Consider the following 23,996-nt stretch of genomic DNA (forward strand, 5'->3'; position numbering starts at 1 on the left):
GTTCAGGGTCACATCCTCTCTCTTAAGTGTTAAAGGAGGTAGGGAGTATACTTAGATAATAAAGTTGCTTACAAAAACAATTTTATGGTTTTATATGGAAATTTCATGACTTTAATTTTTAAAGTTTAGTGTTACCAGATTCAGCAAACTTCCTGGAAAGTCTTGTGGGGAGGTAGGGGAAGGACTCTTTACATTAGTGATGGGTGATAGAACAAGAGGAAATGGACATAAGCTTAGTCAGGGGAGATTCAGGTTGGATGTTAGGAAGTATTTCTTCTCTGAAAGGGTTGTCAGCCACTGGAATAGGCTGCCCAGGGAGGTGGTTGAGTCCCCATCCCTGGATGTGTTTAAGAATAGGGTGGATGATCTACTTGAGGATATGGTTTAATGGGGATTAGGGATGGTTGGACTCGATGATCTCTAAGGTCTTTTCCAACCTAGAAATCTATGAATCTATGAATCTTTAAGCAGAAATCATCCATTTCCTGTTCTGATCCTTGACTGATGGTTTCAGTACTTTTAGGAAGATTAAGACTGATCAAAGATAGGAACTGAGATTAATCTTTAAAGAACTTCATAGAATGATGGCAGTGGTAAAAACTCCATGAAGGCCGGTACATTTCAGAAATTAGTTGCTCAGTATCTGTCACATTTCAGTGTTTTATATTAACTCAACACTTCCCAGTTTGCTGGTGCTGAAAGTTATGACCCTCTTTCCAAGATGGAATTTCTTGTGTCTTATGTTTTTGTTTGTTTCTTTTTTTTTTAAAAAAAAAAAACAAAACATCTTGAGGCTCCTGGCCTGTTTCTTAAAATAGTAACGTTTTCCACCCTCCAGAGTATACCAAACCACTTCAGCTAAGAAATTCGAACCTGTAATAGAATTTTTTGTTGTTGCAGATTTGTCTGTTTAATAAAAACCCCACAAACCAGCTTGTTATATCTAACACTCAATGTTTCAAATGTTTCTTAGGTGGCTGTTAAATCACAACACCATAGTACTTCTCAGATTTCCAAGCTTTACTCTCTCCTAGATAACTTTAAGACAGCTTGCCCTCTCTGGATAGTTTCTTTTGACAAGGTGAAGGGAAGCTGTTAGATGCTCTGAGAACCTGTGCTGGCATAATCATTGTGAGTCACTGCATTTGGGAAGGGTGTGATTAATAGTATGGTAACATACAGTGCAGCACTTTCCCAGTCTACTTTCACAGCTCTGTTCTCCCAGTGATTGTTCCAGAGTCCTTGTTCTTTAAAACATCTATTTGAGCAATGTAAACACCATGAAGTGCTAGCCTCTGCGTCAGGGATTTCTGATTAAGGGCACCAAATATTATATCAGAATGGCATTTGCTCTTTAGTATGAAAAGCATTCATTTTTAAAATGTGAATGGTGATAGGCAGGAAGCATGTATTGTATATTTTATTCTGGAAATAGTAAAATTATGGATGGTTTAGAGCAGTAGGTCAAAATGACCTTTTTTCAGACACAGTTTTAAAAGTTGAGAGAGATTTAGTACAGCTTTTTTCCAACCTGTCTCTTGAAGTCAGGCACAGGTATTACAAAACTTTCCACCAATGCAGAGCAAGTCTCTTTTGGGAATTGTCCAAATGTATCACCTGCATAGAGACTGACGCAGTTCTTCATACATTATTTGATCCTAGCAGTGCCAAGAGGGGAAAAAAAAAAAAAGACTTCAGACAATGGTAAAAAACAGTCATGTAACATTTAAAAGTGACTCTGTGTATTACTTAACAAAAAAGTGAAACAAACCAGCTATATGAGCCACTAGCTATATTTAAAAACATTTACAAACAAAAACTTAAATAAGGCAAAAAAAAAAACCCTCCCCTGACCCTCAGAAATGAGGTTCTCCAGTAATAGTCACCAATGATACATAATTAATGGAAACCTTTGGCAGAGTTCTTCATATTGCTACGTTGGGTTCAGAGCACAGCACCACTAAGAAGATACTGCCCCCTTTCCCAGGGGAGCTCTTGAGTTGATGCTTTACTCCCTCATCTACTTCTGCCAAAATGACCATGCAGATCACCTTTTGCTAGTCTAACTTACTTAACTGTAACTGTTCCTCAATCCTCTTCACTAGTCACTCAAAACAACAGTTTAGAGGGATAGAATACTTAGAGATACTAACTAACTTCCACTGAAATAACTGGCTTCAGAAGGTGATGTTGCTCCACAGCTTTAAGAACAACTCGTTTTGGTTTGTCTTGCGTCAACCAATTAAACTGAAAGCAAGTTAACTGGACTCAGAGATGTGAGGGGGAGGGGAAGGAAGAGTTAGAATCACTGTCTCAGTGAGATGCAGCTTTTTGTATTTTCCAGTATTCATAGAAAGGTATGTGGAGAGTTTTTGTCAGATTGAATTTGTCTTAGCAGACAGGAAGTAGCATCTGGAAATGAGAGATGAATATCTTGTACTCCAAAAGATATTTCAAAGTATCTAACTGAAAATTCTTCAGATGGATATAACTGAAATATAGGGCTCTGAGATGTGGTATTTAAGTGCCTTTGAGATGCAGAATGACATTTCTGGTTAACTCTTAAGAACCAGGAGGAGTATGTCCTAGCACTTACTAGTGATTGCTGTGTTAGAGGAGAAGTTTTAAGATTTTTGTGGCTGTTGCTTCTGAACTATTTGCTTAGTGATTAGGAAAGGAAAAGAAACCAACAACCAACACCATCTTTGAAGAGCCAAAAGGTCTTAAAGTCTTTGGAGCCAAAGATCGCTTTCAGATTTTGGAAAGTGTCACTGACCATCAACATACAATAATAATGAGAGGAAATGGTTAACTTCTCTCTGGCTAGTGTTCAAAGTGAATATATTAATCTATTCTGGCTGCAGTACACTCTTGGCAACACGTAGAGACCTATAAGCAAAAGCTCTGCAGCAATAAACAGTTCCTATATATATAAACTTCTCAATTAGAGTAATTAAGATGATTAAACAGCTTTCCTTTCAGTCATTAAAAAGAACAGGTCATAAGGAAACCTTTAAAAGAAACTTCCTTGACAAATGCAAATAATGAAAAGACTGATAAGATAACTAAGATGATAAAGTGTGGTTTATGTCCTATCTCAGAATGTTGTCTTTTGCACATTAACAGAAATGGTTGAGCATCCCTGGGTGTCACATGCACCTAGGAGGAAAAAAGGTGGTGGGAAGGTGTGGTGCACTCTAAAAGCTTTGACTTTCAACTGAAAATTCCACAGAGATAACGGGTTAGGGCCAGGACAATAACTAATCTGGGAACATCAATGAGAAGTCCAAGGTGCCATACTAAAAGCTAACCTTGATAGCATGGTAGTCCGTCTACCTGCAAGGTACCATCTGCAACTGAAAAGGGAAACACTAATTTCTGAACGTGTAAAAAAAATCAGTTTTTTTAATGCAGAAACAGGTAGTGGCAGTTTGAAATACATGCAAGTATTAACTATTCCCACCAGTGTCCAGCATAAAAAGAGTACCCTTTCCAGGGGAGTAATGAAGGAGGCTTACACGCCTGAAGCTTATCTTACCTTTTTTGACACTGAAGATTTCACTTTCCTAAAAGCTTCTTCAAAGTGTTTATGGGAAATCTTGATTTCTCCTTAAAGAACAAAGCATAATAAATTACTAAAATTGCAGGCAAGTGACAATCAAGCGATTTTTGCATGTTTCAAGGCAGCATTCATGAAACCTAAGTAACTGCATGTGCTAAGCAGTTGGATGAGATCTAATTCAGCAGCGTTATGAACACTCAAACTCTTATAAACTTTCTGTAGCCTCCTGTCTATGCTCTTAGGCAAGATCTTAATCCCTCTATCCCTTGCACCTTAAGCCAAATACTTGTTTCAGAAAGTTATTTTACATATTAATGTTTCCATCTGCAGATTGAGAATTTCATTCTCAAAGATGTTGAGTTACGTGCATCTTACATCAAATCCAGTTAGAATTTGGGTCCCTTAACCCTTCCGGAAGGGAATGCCTCAAATCCTGCTGCTTCCGGTTCTAGGCTTTATTTTCTATACCTATTTAATATTAAGCTTCCCTACAGAGTGTTATTTAGCAAGTACTTAGAAAACATTTTGTTATTCCAGTTCTACTACAGGATGCACAATTCCTGAATAACTTAATTCATATCATTCCTTTGTCTGGCACTACCCAGAAGCGATGAAAGCTTTCACTTTTGCAACTCCTTAAGTTTATGCAAATTGCCTTTTTGACCTTACTGTAGCTATCCACAGTAATTATTCCTAATCATAACCTTTTGAACAGGTTTTTTTAGTATGCCAAAATGTAAGCATACCTCAAATAAATCATGGATTCCTCTGCTCTTACAAGCAAATACCTTGTTTAATCCAGACTTAACAATCCCAAGATACCACTACTCTGCAGATTCATTACGATACTAACATTATGGACAGGTATCAGGTATGATAGAGGTACAAAAAGTATGTCTTTAGAGTCAATTTGTTGTATTTTTAAATCTATTTCATTCTTCATATTTACACTTTCTGCTTCCACAGGTATGTACTGCCACTACCTCTGCGTACATCTTTGTCATGTGAAATGTGATATGCCAACATGAAAAAACTTTTTAAGATTCCTCATTAATATATTTGATGTCTGAATTTAACAAAAGTCTTCTGGTAATACAGCAAAAGACTGCATACCAGATGGAGGGCACTAAATTAAAGATGAGAACTTGTTTAAGGTATAAAAAGAAGAGCAAGTAGTCTACAATTATTACTTGCTTTAAAAGTAAACATGAAGGTTAAAGTTCACTGCACTAAACATACAACCTTGCTGCTCTTTCTTATCTCCGTTCTCTGAAGCTCTTATTCAAGATTCCATTAAACATATAAAGTTATACAAATATAAACGAAGATTAAAATATGAGCATTTTAAAACTTATTTCCTCAAGGAAACACTACTTACAGTAAGAAAAAAAATTCAACTTGCGTCTTTCACAGAAGTCAAATATGCTTTAAGATTGAATCATCAAAACTCCACGAAATAATAAAATGAAGCTATGAGAACTTCATTTTTCTTTCACTTTTGTTTTTAGGGCTGTAAATTTTTAACCCAATTGTGAAACAATATATAGCTTCAACTAAAGGGAGGGAGGAGAGGGAAAGGAGAAAACAGCATTAATGAGCTAGGAAGATCAGCATCATTTAGGAAACTGTTATCAGAAAAAGTCAAGGTGAAACAGCCTGTGATACTAACATAAGAGTATTAGCTATTGCTAGGTAAGAGCATACTTCTACTAACTGCTAGGTAAAGTAGTTTACCTCTCAGTGAAGATAAGTTAGGCTACTTCATGCTTGTTGCTTGATAAAAGCAGGTACAATGCTTGATACTGGGGAGAAGTTAGCTATCAGTAACCTATACCTTGGCTACTTGCATTAACAGTTTGCTTTGATTTCGGATGACAAAACCATGTAGTCTGAATGTAGGTATGACTGTTTTATTATTTAAAAAAATTATATTGATAAATTAACCGGTACAATCTTTTTAAAATAAGTCTAAGTACTTAGAACACCAAATACAAAATTGTTTTTTTCCTATTTACACATAGATGAGTGAAGGATAGATAGATGGTTCCCTTTCCTCTTGATTTGAAAGTATCAAACAAGGACCAGATCTTACTTTTCACATTCAAACACAAAGATACAAAATTTAATTAATCTCGTTTCTTAAATCACACTCACTCTTAACTACTGTAACAAGAAGTCTCATAGACTCTTTGCTTAAGAAGATCAGCTTTACAGATGGTGATGTGGAGTCACTGGCTATCTTTTTAAAAAAAAAATACAAAAAAGGACATAAAGTCATAGTTGAGAAGGCCAATGAATTCTCTGCATTTGTTTTTGGAGCCGAAAGGGTCAAGAGACTCTCATACCCTATACCTTCTTTGTAACTAGATCTATTTGAAATAAATATACAGAAAGTATTAAACTAAAACAGGTTGGTCAGGATGTTAACAGTAAGCCACCAGAAGCAGATGGTGTTCACCCAAAGGTTCTGAAGAATTTGTCTATGAAACTGCAGAACTGCTGGCTGTATTGAGTAACTTCTTGTTACAGCCACCAGAGGACTGGTAAACTCCAAAGAATTGTAAGAAAGGTCCTTTGGTGGACTGAAAGCTGATTAAAGGATATGAAATAGAGCATAAGGCTTAACGGTCACTTTTCAGGATAGGGAACAGGCAGCAGTAGGGTCCCACTCTTGACTTTGGTGATGAAATCAGTTTTATGCAGCATCTTCATCAGTGGTTCAGAAAAGGGAGCCACGAGTAGAAACTCCCAAGTTTGCAAATGATACTGAACTCTCCTGAGCAGTCAAATGCTGGGGCCAATGATGAGGAACTCCAGAGGGACCTCAGAAAGCTGAAAATCTGCCAGTCTTTGTTGGGATTCCCCTGCAATATCTGGCAACTTTCAGACTGCAGTGACTAACATGATCAGCTCTCCTAGGACTGTTCAAGTTGGAAATAGAATTTACAGATTCCAAGAAAGCTGGAGAGGGACTTTTTAACAAGGGCGTGTAGTCATAGGACAAGGGGCAATGGCTTTAAACTGAAAGAGGGGAGATCAAAATTAGATCTAAGGAAGAAATTTTTTACACTGAGAGTGGTGAGGCACTGGAACAGGTTGCCCAGTGAAGCTGTGGCTGCCCCATCCCTGGAAGTGTTCAAGGCCAGGTTGAATGAGGCTTTGAGCAATCTGATCTAGTGGAGGGTTTCCCTGCCCATGGCAGGTTGGAACTAGATGATCTTTGAGGTCCCTTCCAACCCAAACCACTCTATGATTCTTATAAGAAGTATCACAAAAAGGATACCTTTCCATTTCACTATAAAAAGGTCCCTTCAAGCAAACCACTGTTGAGCATAAAAAACCCCCACACCCCTGAATTTATTCCAGAGGGAAAATAGCAGGTATAACAAAGAAGTTGCAACAGAGTTTATACAGAACAGAAAGGAGCAGCACTGATCTCAGCCAGCTGATTCCAAAGGAATGACTGACGAGGACACACACCACCCATCTACAGTCACGTACAGAGCATGGGAGGGGAAGTCAGTTGTGAGTGTCCTGTGGTAACAGCAAAGGAAGAAACTCTCCGGTCTGCGTACATACACTACCCTTTTGAAGTTATACATGAACAAGGTCTCAAGCCAGAAACCACCCTGCACACTTTCATACTAGCCAGGGGTGGTATCTTGGAAATCGAAACCCAAGGACATCCCAAACAAGCAGCTGCTATAAACATGCAGATTAAGCTATGCATATATTATGGACTTGCTGGCTGCCAACACATCCATACAGTAAGCACTTAGCCTACAATCCTAAATGTGAAGGCTGAATTCAAGTGATGAACATCTTTGAATAAAGCCTGCTGTATTCCGGATAATTACAAAAATGAACAGGAGAAATTCAGAAATTTCCATCTCAAAGCAAGAGCTTTTTCCATCTACAGCAAGCAAAATGGGTAACCAAGTCATACAACAGTAAAGGTTTTTTTTTTTTCTCCCCTCTAAACAAACGTGCTAGTTCCCTCAAAACAAGAAATAAAAACATTCTGTATCTCTGTTAACTTACTGTTGTTAAAAACCAGATAAGACTGGATATGTATTAGATCGAAAAGAATGATTCAAAGCCATTAAAATTCCAGCGGGGTCCTTAGAAATCAGAGGCATGATGAAAGCCTAATACATCATCTAAAAAGTCACAATTCCATCGTATCTTTACATTTTGACTTAAGGGTAAAATAAACAAAATTACTAGGAAAAAATCTTGACACACACACATTTTATCATATACAAGAGTTTCAATTTCCAATTACATGTTCCTATCTGCCCAGAAAAAGAAATAATTAAAAAAACAGGAAAATACAACTTAAAACAGAAGCACAGAGACACAGAGAAAGGGCACTCAGATTTTCACAGCGCCATTACTGCTAGATGCATGTGTTCAGTTACACAACACAATTGCATGCCGAAGGTATGTGATCAGTGTGTGTGCAGTTAAAGCTGTACTCAGATCTGCAAATAAGTCCGTATAATTAGTCTTTGATAGTGATGTGGAAATTTGACAAAGACATATTCAGTCTAGTGTATTAAACTGTCAGTTTATACTACCATTTAACATAAACTTTCCTTTTAGGTTACAAGGTTCAGTTCTTCCAGAAAAAAAAAAAAATATGCTGAACCTCCAGCATAACTGTCTTTTCCTGTACTCTCCCCTACATCTACTTCAAAGATGCTTATGTGTTCTTGAAAAAAATCTGACTTAATTTTTGTTTGGCTCAGAAGTCATCAATAATTTACGTACAGCACGCACGCCTTTATGGTTATGTTGAACTACTTTAAATACTTGACTTCTTATTTACCTTCTCACTGTTCAGATTTTCGTAAAGCTTTCTTACCGTTCTTGCTTTGAGTATTCTGCAGGGCCATTTGCTGTCTCAAGGCACAGACTGAAGCCTCACGCACTAGAGCGGAAAGGTCTGCCCCTCTACAGATACAAACAGAATAGGTTATTTTAGGATAAATTTCTCTTGTCTTTTGCTGATGGCATACAGAAAGGCAAGACACTGCAAATGATGGTAAGAGACTGGTTTGCTGTCATAAAGGTTCATCTTAAGGACAATGGAAAGGGGTCCGAGGAACTACCCAGTGCTGCAACCTTCATTACAGAGTTACATCCTCCAGATAAAAACCCACCCAGCATCTTTAAAAATACCAAAGAATTGATTAATGTTGTGCTACTTGGTGGGAACATGATACGTTTCTTTTCCATCAGTCTTATGAAAGATTCAAATGGATTCACCCATTATTACAAAAGTGAGTTGCCTTGCTCAATGCTGCATCAACAGTTAAGACACTCTTAAAATAATAGTATCCACAAAACATGGTCAGATTGGTCTTTCTACATATTTGTTTCCAGCTGCTGAACTTTTCACAAGCCTTCAAACAGATGCAAGTCATTTCACCAAACAGAATTTTCAAAATTAACTCCACATGCTTCATTTGAGGGTGCAAATGGGGCAGAGAAAGAAAAAGAACTCATCTTTCTCAAGTATGAAACAGTGACCAACTAAAAGTCATTACTGGTGATGGCCTCCATTTCTAAGATTCAAAAGCACTATTGTGACAAGCAGCACGTCATAAACATTATCTTTCATGAACTCCAGAAAATCATTAACTATTAGTAAATCATTTAATAGATTAAAGCTTTTTAAAGTTTTGTAGAATGCAATGCCAAATTATTCCAACAGATATGGCTATCAAGCTTTCATAAAAAGCACACCTTGTCCTCCCCAAACACAAGTTGCAAAAGGCCCTGATTACTTTGCCAAACACACTGCTTTCAGCTGTGTGACCGAACGAGTTGGTCATGGTGGTTTAACCAATGTGCTTTCATCATCATTGTATATGGGTCCACAACTTAGAGAGGGCTCTTCTATCCTCAGATTATGCAAGAATTATACAATAAAACCAAGCAAAGCCAAGAGGCCTCTACTGATCTGTAGAGAGTGTACAACACGAAGAGGACTATTCCAGATGAAAAAGACTGTAGCATCCATATATTCCTACCAACTCTTTGGAAAGAAGCACAAGTGAAAGCAAGAAAAATAGTGTAAGGGAAAAGGCTTACAAGCCCTGAATGCTAAGAGATCCTCTTAATAACAACACATTATCACGCATCAGAATACTGTTGGCACTGCACCTTAAATATTAAAGTCAAAACTAGAAGCTACTCACGTGTAACAATCACAACGTTGACTGTAAGCAATTTCTTCAAGGCTTACATCAATATCTAGTGGAGGCCGGGTGCCATCCTAAAGGAATTAAGATAATAAAAAGAGGAAGATAAGAAAACACTATTTTTCACACATGCCATCCTCAAAAGTGATTAAGTTTCACAAATCAGGAATCATATAGGGGTCTGGCAAATTTCCAGAAATACCCACAAACAGTAACATTTTTAATCTCAAACCAGCAAGGACATCCAGCCTTAAAAACACCCAATTATGAAGCAATAAGTAATGGTGAATTTTAACTTCCCACCAACAGATTAGATTTTCTTTAAGAAAACGATGGCCAGCCTGTCACAGGGCAATGCAACGCTGACACCGTTCCACATGTCGACACGCCTCAAGTAGCTGGTTACATCAACAGCATTGTTTAGCTGAACTTCTAGTTCTACTATGTGTTGAAATCAAATAGCTAAGCAACAGGCACGTAGATTTAGTCTTACCACCTTTAAGACTGAATTAACTGTGTATCTTTATGATCTAGACATACATTTTCAAACTTAGAACTTTTCCATTCTGGATTTCATAAAAGTTTACATATACTGTAGACATTCCTGTAGACTTTTTCACACTACTCTTCCATATTATTACTCCTTCCTCCACAAAGATCCCGGAAGTGGTCTCTTTTGTTATTATTTTTGCATCTCTAACAGCAAAAAATACTGCACAACATTAATTATATTTGAAACTAGCCAACGAATTTTTCAATCACTGTAAGCATGGATATTTCCCCATTACCTTTAGACAACAGTAAAGTAGTATCATGGTAGTACAGAGATTTCTAGATGTCTATAGTATCAAACACCACCTGGATTTAGACACGAAAGGACACTTTTTGATACAATTGATATATTCCTGCCAGAAACTCATTTGACAGAAATGCACAAATTCATATGATTATTTTCTGACTTCTTCGGGTGAACCAACATACCACATGCTATACATTTTATTTTTTTCTCTTGAAGGTATTGTAGGTAACTGGCAAGTTAAAACCCGTGAATACTTAACAGGCTGTAGGATAATCAGGGATAGGCAGAGTAAGGGAGCAATTCTGAATGAATCTTTGGTAGAATACTAATTAGAAAGGAGGAAAAAAAACCCTAACAACAGCAAAAAGACAAAGGAACAGCCTGATTTTGAAACATCTTGAAAGGAGATACTTTAACCTGGAGACAAGGAAACTTTGTACAATTTCATATGGGATACTTTAGTTATTGTTGTACAAGACTGCAAACCAGAGACACACTTTCTCTGCTAGAAAGAAATGTTCTACCTGTTGCTTTGAGTAGCAACACACATCGGGCGTTTTTTGAGTAGGATGATCTGCCTACTCTGAAGACAAGCTCAGCTCAACGCAGCTTGCAGGAATGTAAGTACATTAGTAACTTAAACATGTGAAGACATGCTTCTCTTGCATAATTAATATGCAATTTGAAAATGACTGATTTGTACAAGTTAACTGAAATAAAACTCTTTCACAACAAAGCTTCAACCTACGTTTAGGCTGTCTTCCTTACAACCTATTCTTCCCCCTAACTCCCTTTTCTACTCCTCATGCTGCCTTTGTAAACATCCATGTTTTTCCTCAACAATGATTCTCAGTTTCCACATCCTGTGCATGTATTCCTCAGGGATTTCTGGGAATGCATACTGTCACCCAGAAGCCACTCACATCTGCATCAAACGTTTTATCTAGCCCCTGAGCACATTCTTAAGCAAGTGTTCCTGTACACAGATTTTTCAAATTTCCTAGAATGCATGGATGAAGTCTGTTAAAAAATAAGGTATTTCAATTCATTTAACATATTTTCCTCTCTCTACATCCCATGTTCTTCTTGCATATAACTCCTATACGTTTTTAAAGAAAATATCAACCTGCTTCTTGTTCTTAATACTAGAAATACAAATCTTTGCCTAGCTTTACAAAGAACTCTGGTGACTGCAGAAGTAGTAAAGTGAGAACAGTACCAGCCTCCTCGTGGAATGAACATGGAAACATGCAAGGAAAAGACTCATTCAGAGTGTTTGTATCTCATTTCTGCTGGCCTGTGAATTAAAAGCTGAGCAAAATAAAATCCATTAAAGACTTAACACCTCATTCACTAGAAAGATTTGTAACCAAAAATATTAAGACTAGTATGAATTAAGTATGCATGGAAGTATCTGGCATTCTAAAAATAACATGCCCTGATAACCAAGGACAGGATCCACAGGAATCAAGCCAGTACCCACTGTGCAATGCGTTGCTTGTATCACGAGAAGGCTCATAATCATGTAAGGCCACAGCAAAGACGGCTTGTCAGCAGAAGACAAATACGCTCCGATAACAGGATAATGACAAGGTTACCACATCACAAGTGCTGCTCCTCTTGGTGTTATCCCAACAGGAAGATAGACTGTAGCCACAAAGATTCCCAGAAGGAAGGAGCAAAGACTTTTTCAGCAACCTCACCCAAGGTTTATGGCTGCTGAAGTAAGCACAATTCTGAACTGTTTGATTCTTAAAGGGAACCTGGCCAGCAGTTCTCTCTAACAACCAGTTTGTCATTGCCAGTCAAGAGGAAGCTGAGAGTGTAAGTGAGGACTCAACATGGAGTTCCTTATCCTCGGTGTTGTACACAAGTGATCCTGGCCCTACCGCTTGGATAAGTACATCTCGGTGACTATAGGTAGCTGTGAGAGTGTGAGCAAGTGAAATCTGTGAGAGTGAGAGAAATCAGTTTTATTTAATAGCACCTTCCCCTCCCAGGAAGTCTTGCACCAAGCTTTACTGAACTATTTTTCTACACCACTAATTACAGTGAGAGACTTGAGACAGTTACAAATCTCCAAAAATTCTCCAGCAAAAACTAGGGAGAGCAAGGCTCAACTCCTGTATGTTAAAAAACAGAACAGATGTAAACTCTGTACTAGAATCCTTCTGCATTGTTTAGACAGTCTAATGACTGACCCTTACTAACCACTTCTTCCAGAAAAACAAGGTTGGTTGTATGAAATCAAAACAATCATATAAGCCCAATTTTATAGAACACTTCGAGTTACCATTCACAGAATCACATTAAATATAAATTGGTAAAATAAACAACATAATTCCTTATAGTATGTTTGAAAAATGATTCATGGACGTTACACTCAAATTCTAAGTTTTTTAGAAGGCAACCATCTTTAAGAACAGAGTTGTAAAAAGTTTTAACTCAAATATTTTTATAAAACTTAGAAATAATAAACTGATCTACTGCTAACAGCAAACGGGGGCATACTTAGTTTTTTTCCTCCATGAAGTAACACATAGAACAAATGAAGGAAAGTCTAACATCCTGAATTTGTAATGAGTCTGACATTTGAGCAACCATTTTTGGCACGAAAGAACATGCTTGGACATGTTCCCACTTTCTGAATTCTCCTATGGGATTAACTACTGCCTACACCACAGTTTTATGCCTACATAAGTCTCAATTATCTTTTTTATAAATTTGCTAAATAAATTTTTGCCACACTTTTGCTAATACAGTGCTATCTTTTCCCTATAGTGAAGACTCTGTCTCCTTTGCAGCTCAAAAAAAAAATCTGATAGGACATTTGCTCTTAACAATCACTCTTGATCTACTGGACAAAGTAGGAAATATCTGAGTAATTTATAATGCTTTGTGTGTTCTTTTTTTAAGGCCCTGATTACTGCTGTACCGTACTTAGAGAAATACTCAAATAGAATTCTCTAATCCAAATTTCTGAAGTGGCAGAACGTGCTATTAACCACAGGGAGGACCTAAGCAGGCAGGTATTTTACATTTTCACATTTACTTTGACCTACAACCTCTATCATCGCAAGCCTCCTTTAATTGTAAAGGCAACTAAGTGTCCCAATTACTGTTGAGCAAGTACAGCTGGAGCTTGTGAATCATTTTGGTGAATGTGTGGAACCCCCACTCCCCCCGAAAAACTTACAAAACACTTCTAGGCCCATTACTCACACAGATAGGAATCTTTTAATTAAATCTCTTCAAACTGTGACTATAAAGGGAGCAGCTTCTATGTTTAACAGGCTTGCTTTACTCAAGATTTATCAGCCCCTTGCAGTTTCAGAGCAAATTTAACAGCAGATGTGGCTGACGGTTTATTTTTATGACCTCATGTAACATCTGAAAGTGTTTCATGAGACAGGATCTTGCAATTCTCTCTAAAATTTCATTTGTCTTAAATTGTTCCACCAAGCTTCAAGATAAGGATTTATTTCCAAATACTCACTTTGGTGATGGTCTTTAAAATAGCAAGTCGATCTTCAGGTGGTGGCAAACCCACGTAGAGTGTTTTATCCAGTCTACCAGGACGCAGGATAGCTGGGTCAATTATATCTTAGGGAGGGGAAAACAAGAAAAAATTATCCAGAAATTAGATACACCCTTAGGAAAGTGTACAAAAGAAGGAATATATGCATACTTGCACCAAGATTCAAAGAAGCCTTTGTGCCATGATGTGAAGCTTTGAGCATTAAAACTGAAATAGTTTCATCTCTGTCAAGGAAGAGCCTCTATTATCCAGTACAGTTAAGCTGCATCTGCTCAAAGATGGCTCATAAAGACAAGTTCCACCTCTTCGCAAAGGAAGACAACTCTGTCTTTGGCAGCACAGTACCAGAACGTTTCTACTGTCATACCTAGCATGGTCAAGTGAAGATTTCCACATTAATCCATAACAAGGGAAAAAAATGCTTTTAGTTTGTTCTATTGGAAGGAACTCTACCTGTATTAACCATTACAAATCTACTTGAAAGGCACAGTAATAAATTAAGAATAATCAGGGCCAATCATAACCACTCAGATTAAACTTAATTTTACTGGTCATTTGCATTTCTACTACATATTAATTTTCTGCATAGTAAAATCAGAAACCCACGAAAACACAAAACAGAGCGGCAAACTACAGAATGTGTTTCCTAGGAAGAAGTACTGACTCTAAATTTTATTATGCGTGGAGAAGTAAGAAACCAAAAATCATCACAATTGTTTACAGAAAATTACTCAAAGCTTAATTGTAATACAAATGTCTAGCAGCCTTTTAGCACCACAAGCTTCAATACTAAACTTCCACAAACAGTAAGTCAGGATACAAATACTACGGACTATTAGTATAACAAGAGACACAGATAGGGCATATATCCTGGGCAAGACTTCAGTTCCTGTCTGCATTTCGGCACAAACTGCCTGGCTGATGTTTCTAAATGCTTCTTGATGCCCTGTTTGCCCATCTACCAAAAACAATGATGGTAATACTTGCTCTGTTTCACTAAGGAATTCTATTGAGTCACCATCCCTGGAGATATGTAAAGATGTGTAGATGTGGCATGTAGGGGCATGGTTTAGTGGTGGACTTGGCAGTGTTAGGTTAACAGCTGGACTCGATGATCTTAAAGGTATTTTCCAAACTAAATGATTCTGTGATTCCCTACATACTACAGTAACGTGAACAGCAAAGTCACAAAAGCACCCACAGAAGATATAAAGAAAACTGTACTTTTGATATAACAGACTTTTTTGAAGTCTGCAAGTTATATAGATGCATTAGGTAGCTATTGCAAGAACCTTATCCAAAACTAGCCTTTGAAAGTTACACCCAAGTCTTGAGCCGGAAACTATCAAGGACGCCAAATGAAGCTGTCAACACCCTTAAAATGGTTACATCCTCTTGACAAAACATTGCTAACAGACAAACTGCATGCATTCATGTATATTAAAGGTGAAGAACTGGGAAAAGTTAAGCTGTTAATCCCTACTCCACAGATGTTTAAAAGAAAACAGAAGAAAAAACAATATCACCCAAACCCCAAAACAGTAGCATGGAAGCACAGCTATCCCTTCCCAAATGAAAAAAGTTTGCTTAACTCTGTCAGGACTACGACTACCTGATCCTACCACAATGTAGTCTTGGTTCACTTTTTAAAGATGTGTCTAGTTTTGTTCAAATTACTCTCTCATCTATGCTTAAAGGACAAAAGGTAGAGTGAGATGCATACATTTAAAAACTGCTCCGCTATCTTTTCCTTGGACAAAAGCAATGTTTTTTCCAAGATACAGCAGTCACAGCCAAAGGCATCTAGGTAGGCAAAAATCAGCTATTGTGAATGTGATGAGAAGGGTGAGAAAAAAAATAGGAAAAATGTGATGTTTTAATTCAATCCAGATCAGATGAAACAAGGGTTAAACGAAATCCCTGCCATGAAAGGCCCAGACAAAAACATCTTTCTTATATGTCTGTGCACATGATATTTTATCTTGCTTTTGGCACAAGTGCACTTTCCTGGTTTTGTGTTTCTGTGGATCGAAGTCTTATGACATTATTGAGATGACAAAGTTTGCTCAACAGATCAATTACAAACATGGAAACAAATACTCTCAATAGAGACTGCATTACAACACCATGCACTTAACTTCCCCATTCTAAAGTCTGAAAAACTCTTTGAAAATACTAATCTTGATAAGGAAAACACTATTTCCATTTTGCATGCTGAGAACATGGCACTTGCCAGGCTATTTGTCCAACGATATGAGGTTAGCGATACGCTCTGAAGATGCATCCACCCATTTGTAAGTAAATGATTACATTGACCATATCCAAAGTTACCACAACTCATCCTAACTCAATAAAGCTACAGTAGTGGTGGTTTACAATGAGAAGACCATATCAAAGTTTAAAACATAGATCTACACTCCTTATCACCTTATGAGTCACTTCACTGTTCGTTCAGACCTGAGCCAGAAGTTCTTGAAAATTCAAGTCACATAACACAGAAAATTGGTATTTACTCATTGGTCAAACTCACTCATTAGATGCACTTTGTATCTGTTTGAAGAACTGAATAATGTTCCTCTTTTAGGAATTTCAAAGCATTCCACCCTGATAAATCATAAGGTTCTCTCCACATGTATTATCTCAAAACTTATCTAAACAGAAGAGAGTCACCTAATTTTAGATACATTTAACAATTTAATGAAATTAAGGTAGTTATCGTAGATACCTATTATCTCTCAGGTTTGAAAGTGAAACATGGAAATGTGGTGACACACAGCACTTCTTTTCCAAGCAGTTGTCTCACAGAGAGAATATACTTCTATTAAGAGAAATGTCTAGTTAATCATTTTCTGTCCCAGTTTTCTGATGTAGTCAATGGTGTTGGCTATGTCATTAGACAGACAGCAGTACCATTTTCCAAATAATTTGGCAAAATTACTTAAGACGACATTTAGAGTACATCCATTCCTTGCTTTGTTTTTAAAGGTTAAAACAGCCACTAGCCTCTAGAGAATTATGTAATAGTTCAGTTGGCTACACAGCTCTCTGCAAAATTTTGTCTTCTTCATTAAATTCTGGTGAAAATATCTTCGCATGAATCTTTACAATGTGACATTCTATTGTCCTATAATAAAAGCCATGAAGTCTCACACTCATTTCCAGTTGATTATTCATGTCTTATCTCAACTGCACAAGAGTCAACAGTGTTTATGTAAGTTCAGTGGATAAGAGCAACAACTACTGTGCTAAATCCATCAAACCACTCCTATACTCACTACAGCTTTTAAAATTATATTTGAAGCATACGAGAAAGATCCAGGTCTTCACCTTTGCGACACACTGAAACACAGGCTCAGAAGTCCTAAGAGGTTTTCTGAGACTCCAGATGAACAATGCAGTTAACAACTTTGCCCCTACACAACAAATGAACGCCACTAAAGTTACTGTAAGAGATACATAACATCAAGGGCTGGTGAAATGCAGAAATGTAATTTGTGTGAATTAAAACTATCATGAAAGAAATTGTACTATGCCTCTCATATTTGGTGCTTTTCTTAGAACTTATCTTGCTTTTAATTCAGCAACATGTATAAACCACATACAAAAAATCCAAACCAAAACTGTAACTATTGTCAGAGACTGAAGATTTTTTTTTTTTTAACTATGTTTCAAAACATGTGTTTCAGGTGAACAGCTCTAGAAAACTAACATAAACTTGCTAAAGAAAAATACTGAAACTAGGACCACGCTCTAAGATAACAGTAGAAGGGGTATTTTGCAAGAATTAATTTTAAAAAGCTAGAGAAAGAGACCATGAATAAAAGCAAAGACATCATCACAATTTACATCAAGCTTCAAACTGATAGTGATTTTAGTGTTTCACTGATTTCTTGTCTGTTTCCTCAGGTTACATACAGTTCCTTAGATCTCATGGTAAATGCTGCTGATGTCTTAGCCAGCATTTCTCTAAAGAGTTTATAAATGATCAAAGCCTGGGAAAGTAAGAAAAGAACAGAAAGCATCAGTATCCAATACTGAAATTCACACTGGTAACTAGAAAATTGTGGGAAATTACAGACCTTAGTTAACAGTAGTGCTTGATGGTTTTCTAAGTACTTCATCTCAGATGGAGGGAAGGAAGCAGACTGAAAAAGAATATAACTGTTCTGACCCATGAAGTTTCTTACAGGACATGACATTTCTGCCTCCTCTTTTCTCTCTCTCTTTTTAATGACATTGAGTGCTTTAAAAGTTTCATCCTCTTCAGACAAAGTTTGACATTGGTTCTGTATTTAGGTGGAAAGAGATTGAGTTGGGAATACTGCATCCCTGCTAATTTAGCAGTAGTCAAGAAAGATCTACAGAGGACTTTCAAAGTCATTGAGTAAGTGCAGAAAACATTAAAGTATCCTGCTTTTAAGGACAGATCAAAGGCTTATTTCGGCACTGCCAGAATAAGGATTACCACTTGCAGATGGTATATGATCAACAAAGGAACCAATCTATTGTGCCTGCCCTTTTGGCAAAACAGGAATTAGAGCATTCCAAGTCCTTAAAGGCTATTACAAAAAAAGAATTTGGCAGCCTTCAGCCATGGGGTATAAAACCCACCACCATTTCACAATAATACCTTGTCTCAGGTGCTAACACCTCATTGCAACAACTGTGCCAGGAAGATAGCTTGATGCCGAAACTGGTTAAGCCACTGCTACCCTACTGCTAGCACTATTATTCTTTATAATAGTAATATTTTTATGAGAGAAGACCTTTCTTTTGGCACGATGGTCTCTGAAACTACAATGCTGACAACATACACTTAATAGTCATGAACAGTAACAGCAACCAACTATAAAAGCTACTGTGCATGCAACCACTCTAAAAAAGAAGCATCTTGAAAAGCCGTTTTCATTCCCATCAAATTATACTGACATGGATTAAAAAAGATGAGATCTCACTTCACAATACTAGCCCAGTGGAAGATTTCAGGAATTCTGCTGGAACACATGTATTATTCAGATTTATATTACACAACCATCCAGCACCTCTATTCAACGTAACAATGACAGAAAAATCTTCCATACAAATGTCAGACTTATCAGCAAAAGAGCTTTTCAGGCATCACAGCTTTTATTGTTTGTGGGAATCATTTAAATATACAAGAGACAGTAAATTATATGGTTCTCCTACAGGTCTCTGCTTGGACATTTTGTACTTAAGGCAGTAGGAATGCTTTATTGGCATAGACTTCACTGTTCTCTACCTGCAGTGTGCTCCTAGTAAGAACCCAGACCATAGTAGCAAAATTTAACTTGGTGAACACTGCCTCTTCCTAAGCCCCCAAAACTGAATAAACTACACAGAGAAAAATCAGTTGCCCCAATTTAACCACAACATCAGTAAAAGTTGTTCTGATAAAAGTTGCATCAATTGGAAACTCTATTTCCTCACACTGACAAATGCAGATATCACAGCAAAAGCTTGTGGTCTAAACCTATCCAAAGTGTTATTCATACACACAGGTGACATCCTTCTGAAGCAAGATCTCCATCCCATAGAAACTGCACAGATAACTGCCTCCTGTAGCAAAAGCTGGATGTGCTGAGCTTTGCCATTCAGAAAAAATGATTTTTATCATGTTGGCAAAACAATTCCTTTATCAAGATACAATTAATTTCCATTTACAAAATTTACAGATACATTTATACCCTTCAATTTGATGATTACATTTGTTATCCCCGCCTTTACATTTTCTTTACATTTGGCGTTTTTACCTCAAAGTCACTTTTTCCATCAATGTCACTGGCTAGTAATAAACATCTGAGTTCATGCTTTACAAATTTCCCAGTTTCCCTCAAATATTATTTCAACCCTCATTACTCAGGAAAGTTTTGTAATTTTAACTATTGCAGTATAGTAAAACAGTACATCTACCACTGCAGCTGAACAAGGCAACAGTGAGTTTTTAAAACTGAAATAAAAAATAAAAAATCCCCAAATCATTACAGAGGTACTTTATACCAACATTATGGTAAAACTGCATCCAGTATAAGGCTTATAAAGGGATGGATTAACAATTGCACAGATTTCTACTTCATATATGCATGAAAATAAGACCCATAACCAAGTACTGAAACGGTGTAAATCTAAACCCAGGCAAAGCTGGGAATTAGGACAAACCTGCCACACACAAGTCTTCATATCTTGAAATTAACATCTGAGCAACACGTACTCTAAACTGGCCCTCGTAAAGCTACCAAACTACTTGCACTCGGCTCCCTCTATGAGAGGAGTCATTAGCTCAGAACAGTGCCACTTATATACACTGGCCCTAAAAGTATTCACCCCATGTATTCCCGTGGTACACCTGAGACGGCTCTGCAGGAAGTCAAGCTGGATGTTTCCTCAACTTCAAAAGTGCTGGAATTCAGAGCCCAAGCTACCAGCCTGACATAATGATGAGTCTACTGTCACCAGCAGTTAGATATGAAGCCCTGGAGAAGCACTAACAAGGAAGGCTGCTTGATACAAATACTTGCATTAGTGTAACTCATTTTGACCACCATCTCTTTCCTGAGGCAACTTGGTAACACTCATAGTAACACCCTTCCTGCATCCCACTGTATCTATACATAGATGTGCTACATTGTATAACCTTATTCTCTTTTCTACCTTAGTCTATATAGGTCAGAATCATCATGCTCATGCTGAGACAACTTACTACTTCAAATCAAAGAATTTCTACAAGCAGATACAGATCTAGCGTCTTCTGGTCTTACTTCACCGTGCAGGAGGACTGATAGTCTGTCATGGTGCAAAGACCTCAAGAGACAGGAAGATTTTCCTCAAAATCTTTGAATTCTTGACTGTTAGAAAAAAACAAAAATACCTCTTAGCTGCCTATTCTAGGTGATTGCAGACCAGATTTTCCTTAATCCATAGGCCCCAAGCAATCTGTCAAGTATTTTTAACTTTGTCATCTTCAAATTCATATCCAAAGTAGCTGAATCATCAGATTCTACATCTTATCCTTACTTAATACACGCATGTCTGAAACAATGAACTATGTCTTATCATTACCAGTGACTTGCTAAATACCTGCTCTAGACACAAAGCTTCTTTCCAAAATTCTGGTATCTACACCAGTATGGTATTACCAAGGTAGACTTGTAACCCTGTATTTAATTTCAGTTGCAATATTCAGAAAAATGCTCATAAACAAAGGCAGTGTAACATCTTCATGCATATGTTTGTTTCTATAGTGATAGCAAATTCCTTTACTTCTAACTTAGCGTCTAGATGGAGTTCAAATTCAGAAAGAGACAAGTTTCCTGCTATGTGCAAAACACAAGACTTCTCTATAATACGAAAAAAAACTCACCAAAAACAAGAAAACAAGCAAAAAACAAAACCAGACAGTAAGTTGCTTGTAAAACACACAATGTTTGTAAAGTAGATGTCAGTGTTTAGCTTATTAACTAAGAAGATGCCGCAAAAGTTGGGAAAAGCTACCAAAAAATGAAGTGTCAGCAGGCAGCACAGACAGCAGTCAATACCAAAGCTTGACAGAACATGAAGGAACAGCAGAATAAATACAGCTTGAGGGAATCAAGTTTGGAATATGAAGCCCAGAATGCAATAGATCAGCAAGTGGAAAAATGATTTAACATGAGACAGATGCCTCAAAGGAAAAAAAAATAAAAATAGCAGAAAACTATAAAATTGCTTTAAACAGAAAATCAATGCAATTAGCAAAAAACACATAAATAATTTAAGTTTTAGTTCTCTCTTGGCTTTTTATGTTCCAAAGAGATAATCCAAGTTCAATTAAATGAAAGGTCTTTCAAAGCATTTTCAGCAATGGTATCGAGTGCTAATTAAGACACACTTCAAAGATGTTGCTTCGTCTCACACTGTCACAAGAATGTGGAATAGACTAACTGGTCAGAAAACCTTTGAATTTGAGGAAATGCTGTAATTTTAAGTACAGAACAAGATTAGTTATAGAAGTCAAACATGTAACAACATGATTTCATGAGAATCAAACCAATCACTTGATTTCCGACGTTTCTCTTGTTTATGATTTTTGGGTCCTTACCTGGCCTGTTTGTGGCAGCCATAATGAAAACCTGCTGGCGATTCTCCAGACCATCCATCTCTGTGAGTAACTGGTTGACGACTCGGACGCTGGCTCCTGACTTTAAAAGGAGAAATTTGTCACCAAAATTGAGGAAACAGTGGGAATGTGAATATTTTGAAGTAAAAGAAACAAAAAATTTACCAGCTCCCCACCCTGAAATACTAATAAAAGAAAAAGTTTCTTTTCCGCACTTTTAATACGGCTGCTTTCTGGATTTCTACTGTCATACTCTCAGCTTGTTTCCACCCCAAATTTATGCTACCCATACACCTGCCACACAATTTAACGTGTGGCAAACTTTTTCTTTCCCATTAAAAATGAAGAACTCACTTCAAGAAGTACATATAGATGTTGATACTAATCATTCTCCCTTCTATTTCAACAAGAACACCTCAAACTTCTCATTATTCAGGTTTTGGAAAAAAAAAAAAGAAACCTCCAAATATTTAAATATCTGAAACAACAGTTTCAGCAGCTGAGCTGCTCACAGTTAAATGTTAACTCCATAGCACTGACACCCAATAACCAAACTCATTAGCTCAATCTGAATTTCATTCTAGAGTTGGGAGACAGAGAGAGAGAAAGCACAGGAGCTGGAAAATAAGGTCTCAAAAAGGCAATGGAAACACCAAACATGCTTGAGTTTCAATTATCAATTCCAAGGATTGCCATCAGTATTACAGCCTGAGTAATACAGTCACCAGTCTCCTGTCTGCCTGAACTTTTAAACTTGGCTGTTTTTCATAGGAAGTGGAGTATGCAAATTCAGAAGGCAAGGTATGATTCAGAAACAGTTGATCAAACTTCCTCTCTCTTATGGACTGGAACTACAACAGACCTCCTGTTAAAGTAATTGATGGCAATATCTGAACAGTTTTGTACCCAACTTGTCCACTGGAAAAAGTATCTTCTCTTTCAGCCGTCAACATACACGCACCAGCAGAGTATCACAAAACAGACGCACTTCCTCTGCACAAATAACAGAGCGGCTTTCCTTTCCACACACTATCAGTTTGCAGTAAGAAAATACACCCCCCACCACCAAATGCAGAATTAATTGTGGGTGTAGGTAGCTCCTATTTCAAACCAACCAACCAAAAAAAAATCATCAAGGCAGAGAAAGCTTCATGGGTAGGATAGCTCTGAAGTCTAATGCATTCCATTTATGTTCCTGCCTCAAATATTTTCATGGCCCAGTTCATGTTGTTCAAATAAACACATACTTCATGCCAGCATTACAGTTCCATACAGGTGTCAGGACTGGGCATAAATTACACATTAAACTGCATCCCTTCATCTTTTCCTATGGCTCTACACAGCCAAGGTGTTGGATATACACACAGTCTCTGGATATTATTTTCTATATATACATAGATACTAAAATATAAGAAAGTCTATTGGACTATTTTTCTTGGGAGATACTGAATACAGTACACTTCCAGGTACTTCTGTTGCTAGCACAATGCCAGAAAAGCTGCAACTGAGATAAATTAATTATGGAGATATTTTAAGACTCACTTCACGGTCAGACCTCCGAGGGCACAAAGCATCAACTTCGTCAAAAAATATAACACAAGGGGCTGAATTCCTGGCACGCTGGAACACCTGACGTACCGCACGTTCACTCTCACCAACATACTAAAACAAACGACCAATCACAGTGAAACAATGTAAGACAAGGATTTTGCTTGGAAAAAAAAGTAAATCACACTTTCAAACTCAATATGACGTACTTGCCAAGGGAGAAGTGC

General features: G+C 37.3%; 1 protein-coding gene across 3 annotated transcripts in view; it reads right to left on the bottom strand.

Annotated features, from left to right (window-relative positions):
- Positions 1-773: 773 nt before the first annotated feature.
- The window catches only part of NVL (nuclear VCP like), a 45,941-nt gene continuing 22,718 nt past the window's right edge, over positions 774-23,996 (bottom strand). Inside the window, exons 17-23 of one of the 3 annotated variants that reach the window (XM_086631745.1) lie at positions 23,764-23,883; positions 22,204-22,303; positions 14,067-14,173; positions 9,769-9,845; positions 8,430-8,518; positions 3,539-3,609; positions 774-1,658 (exon numbers count right to left, since the gene is read on the bottom strand). In XM_086631745.1, coding sequence (XP_086487871.1) covers positions 1,614-1,658; positions 3,539-3,609; positions 8,430-8,518; positions 9,769-9,845; positions 14,067-14,173; positions 22,204-22,303; positions 23,764-23,883 — 609 coding nt within the window. In that variant the 3' untranslated portion in view covers positions 774-1,613. The remainder of the gene's footprint in view (positions 1,659-3,538; positions 3,610-8,429; positions 8,519-9,768; positions 9,846-14,066; positions 14,174-22,203; positions 22,304-23,763; positions 23,884-23,996) is intronic. The other 2 variants (XM_086631747.1, XM_086631746.1) reach the window with 2 other exon arrangements.

The sequence above is a fragment of the Tauraco erythrolophus genome, chromosome 2 (assembly GCF_009769465.1).
Source record: "Tauraco erythrolophus isolate bTauEry1 chromosome 2, bTauEry1.pri, whole genome shotgun sequence".
Classification (NCBI taxonomy): domain Eukaryota; kingdom Metazoa; phylum Chordata; class Aves; order Musophagiformes; family Musophagidae; genus Tauraco; species Tauraco erythrolophus.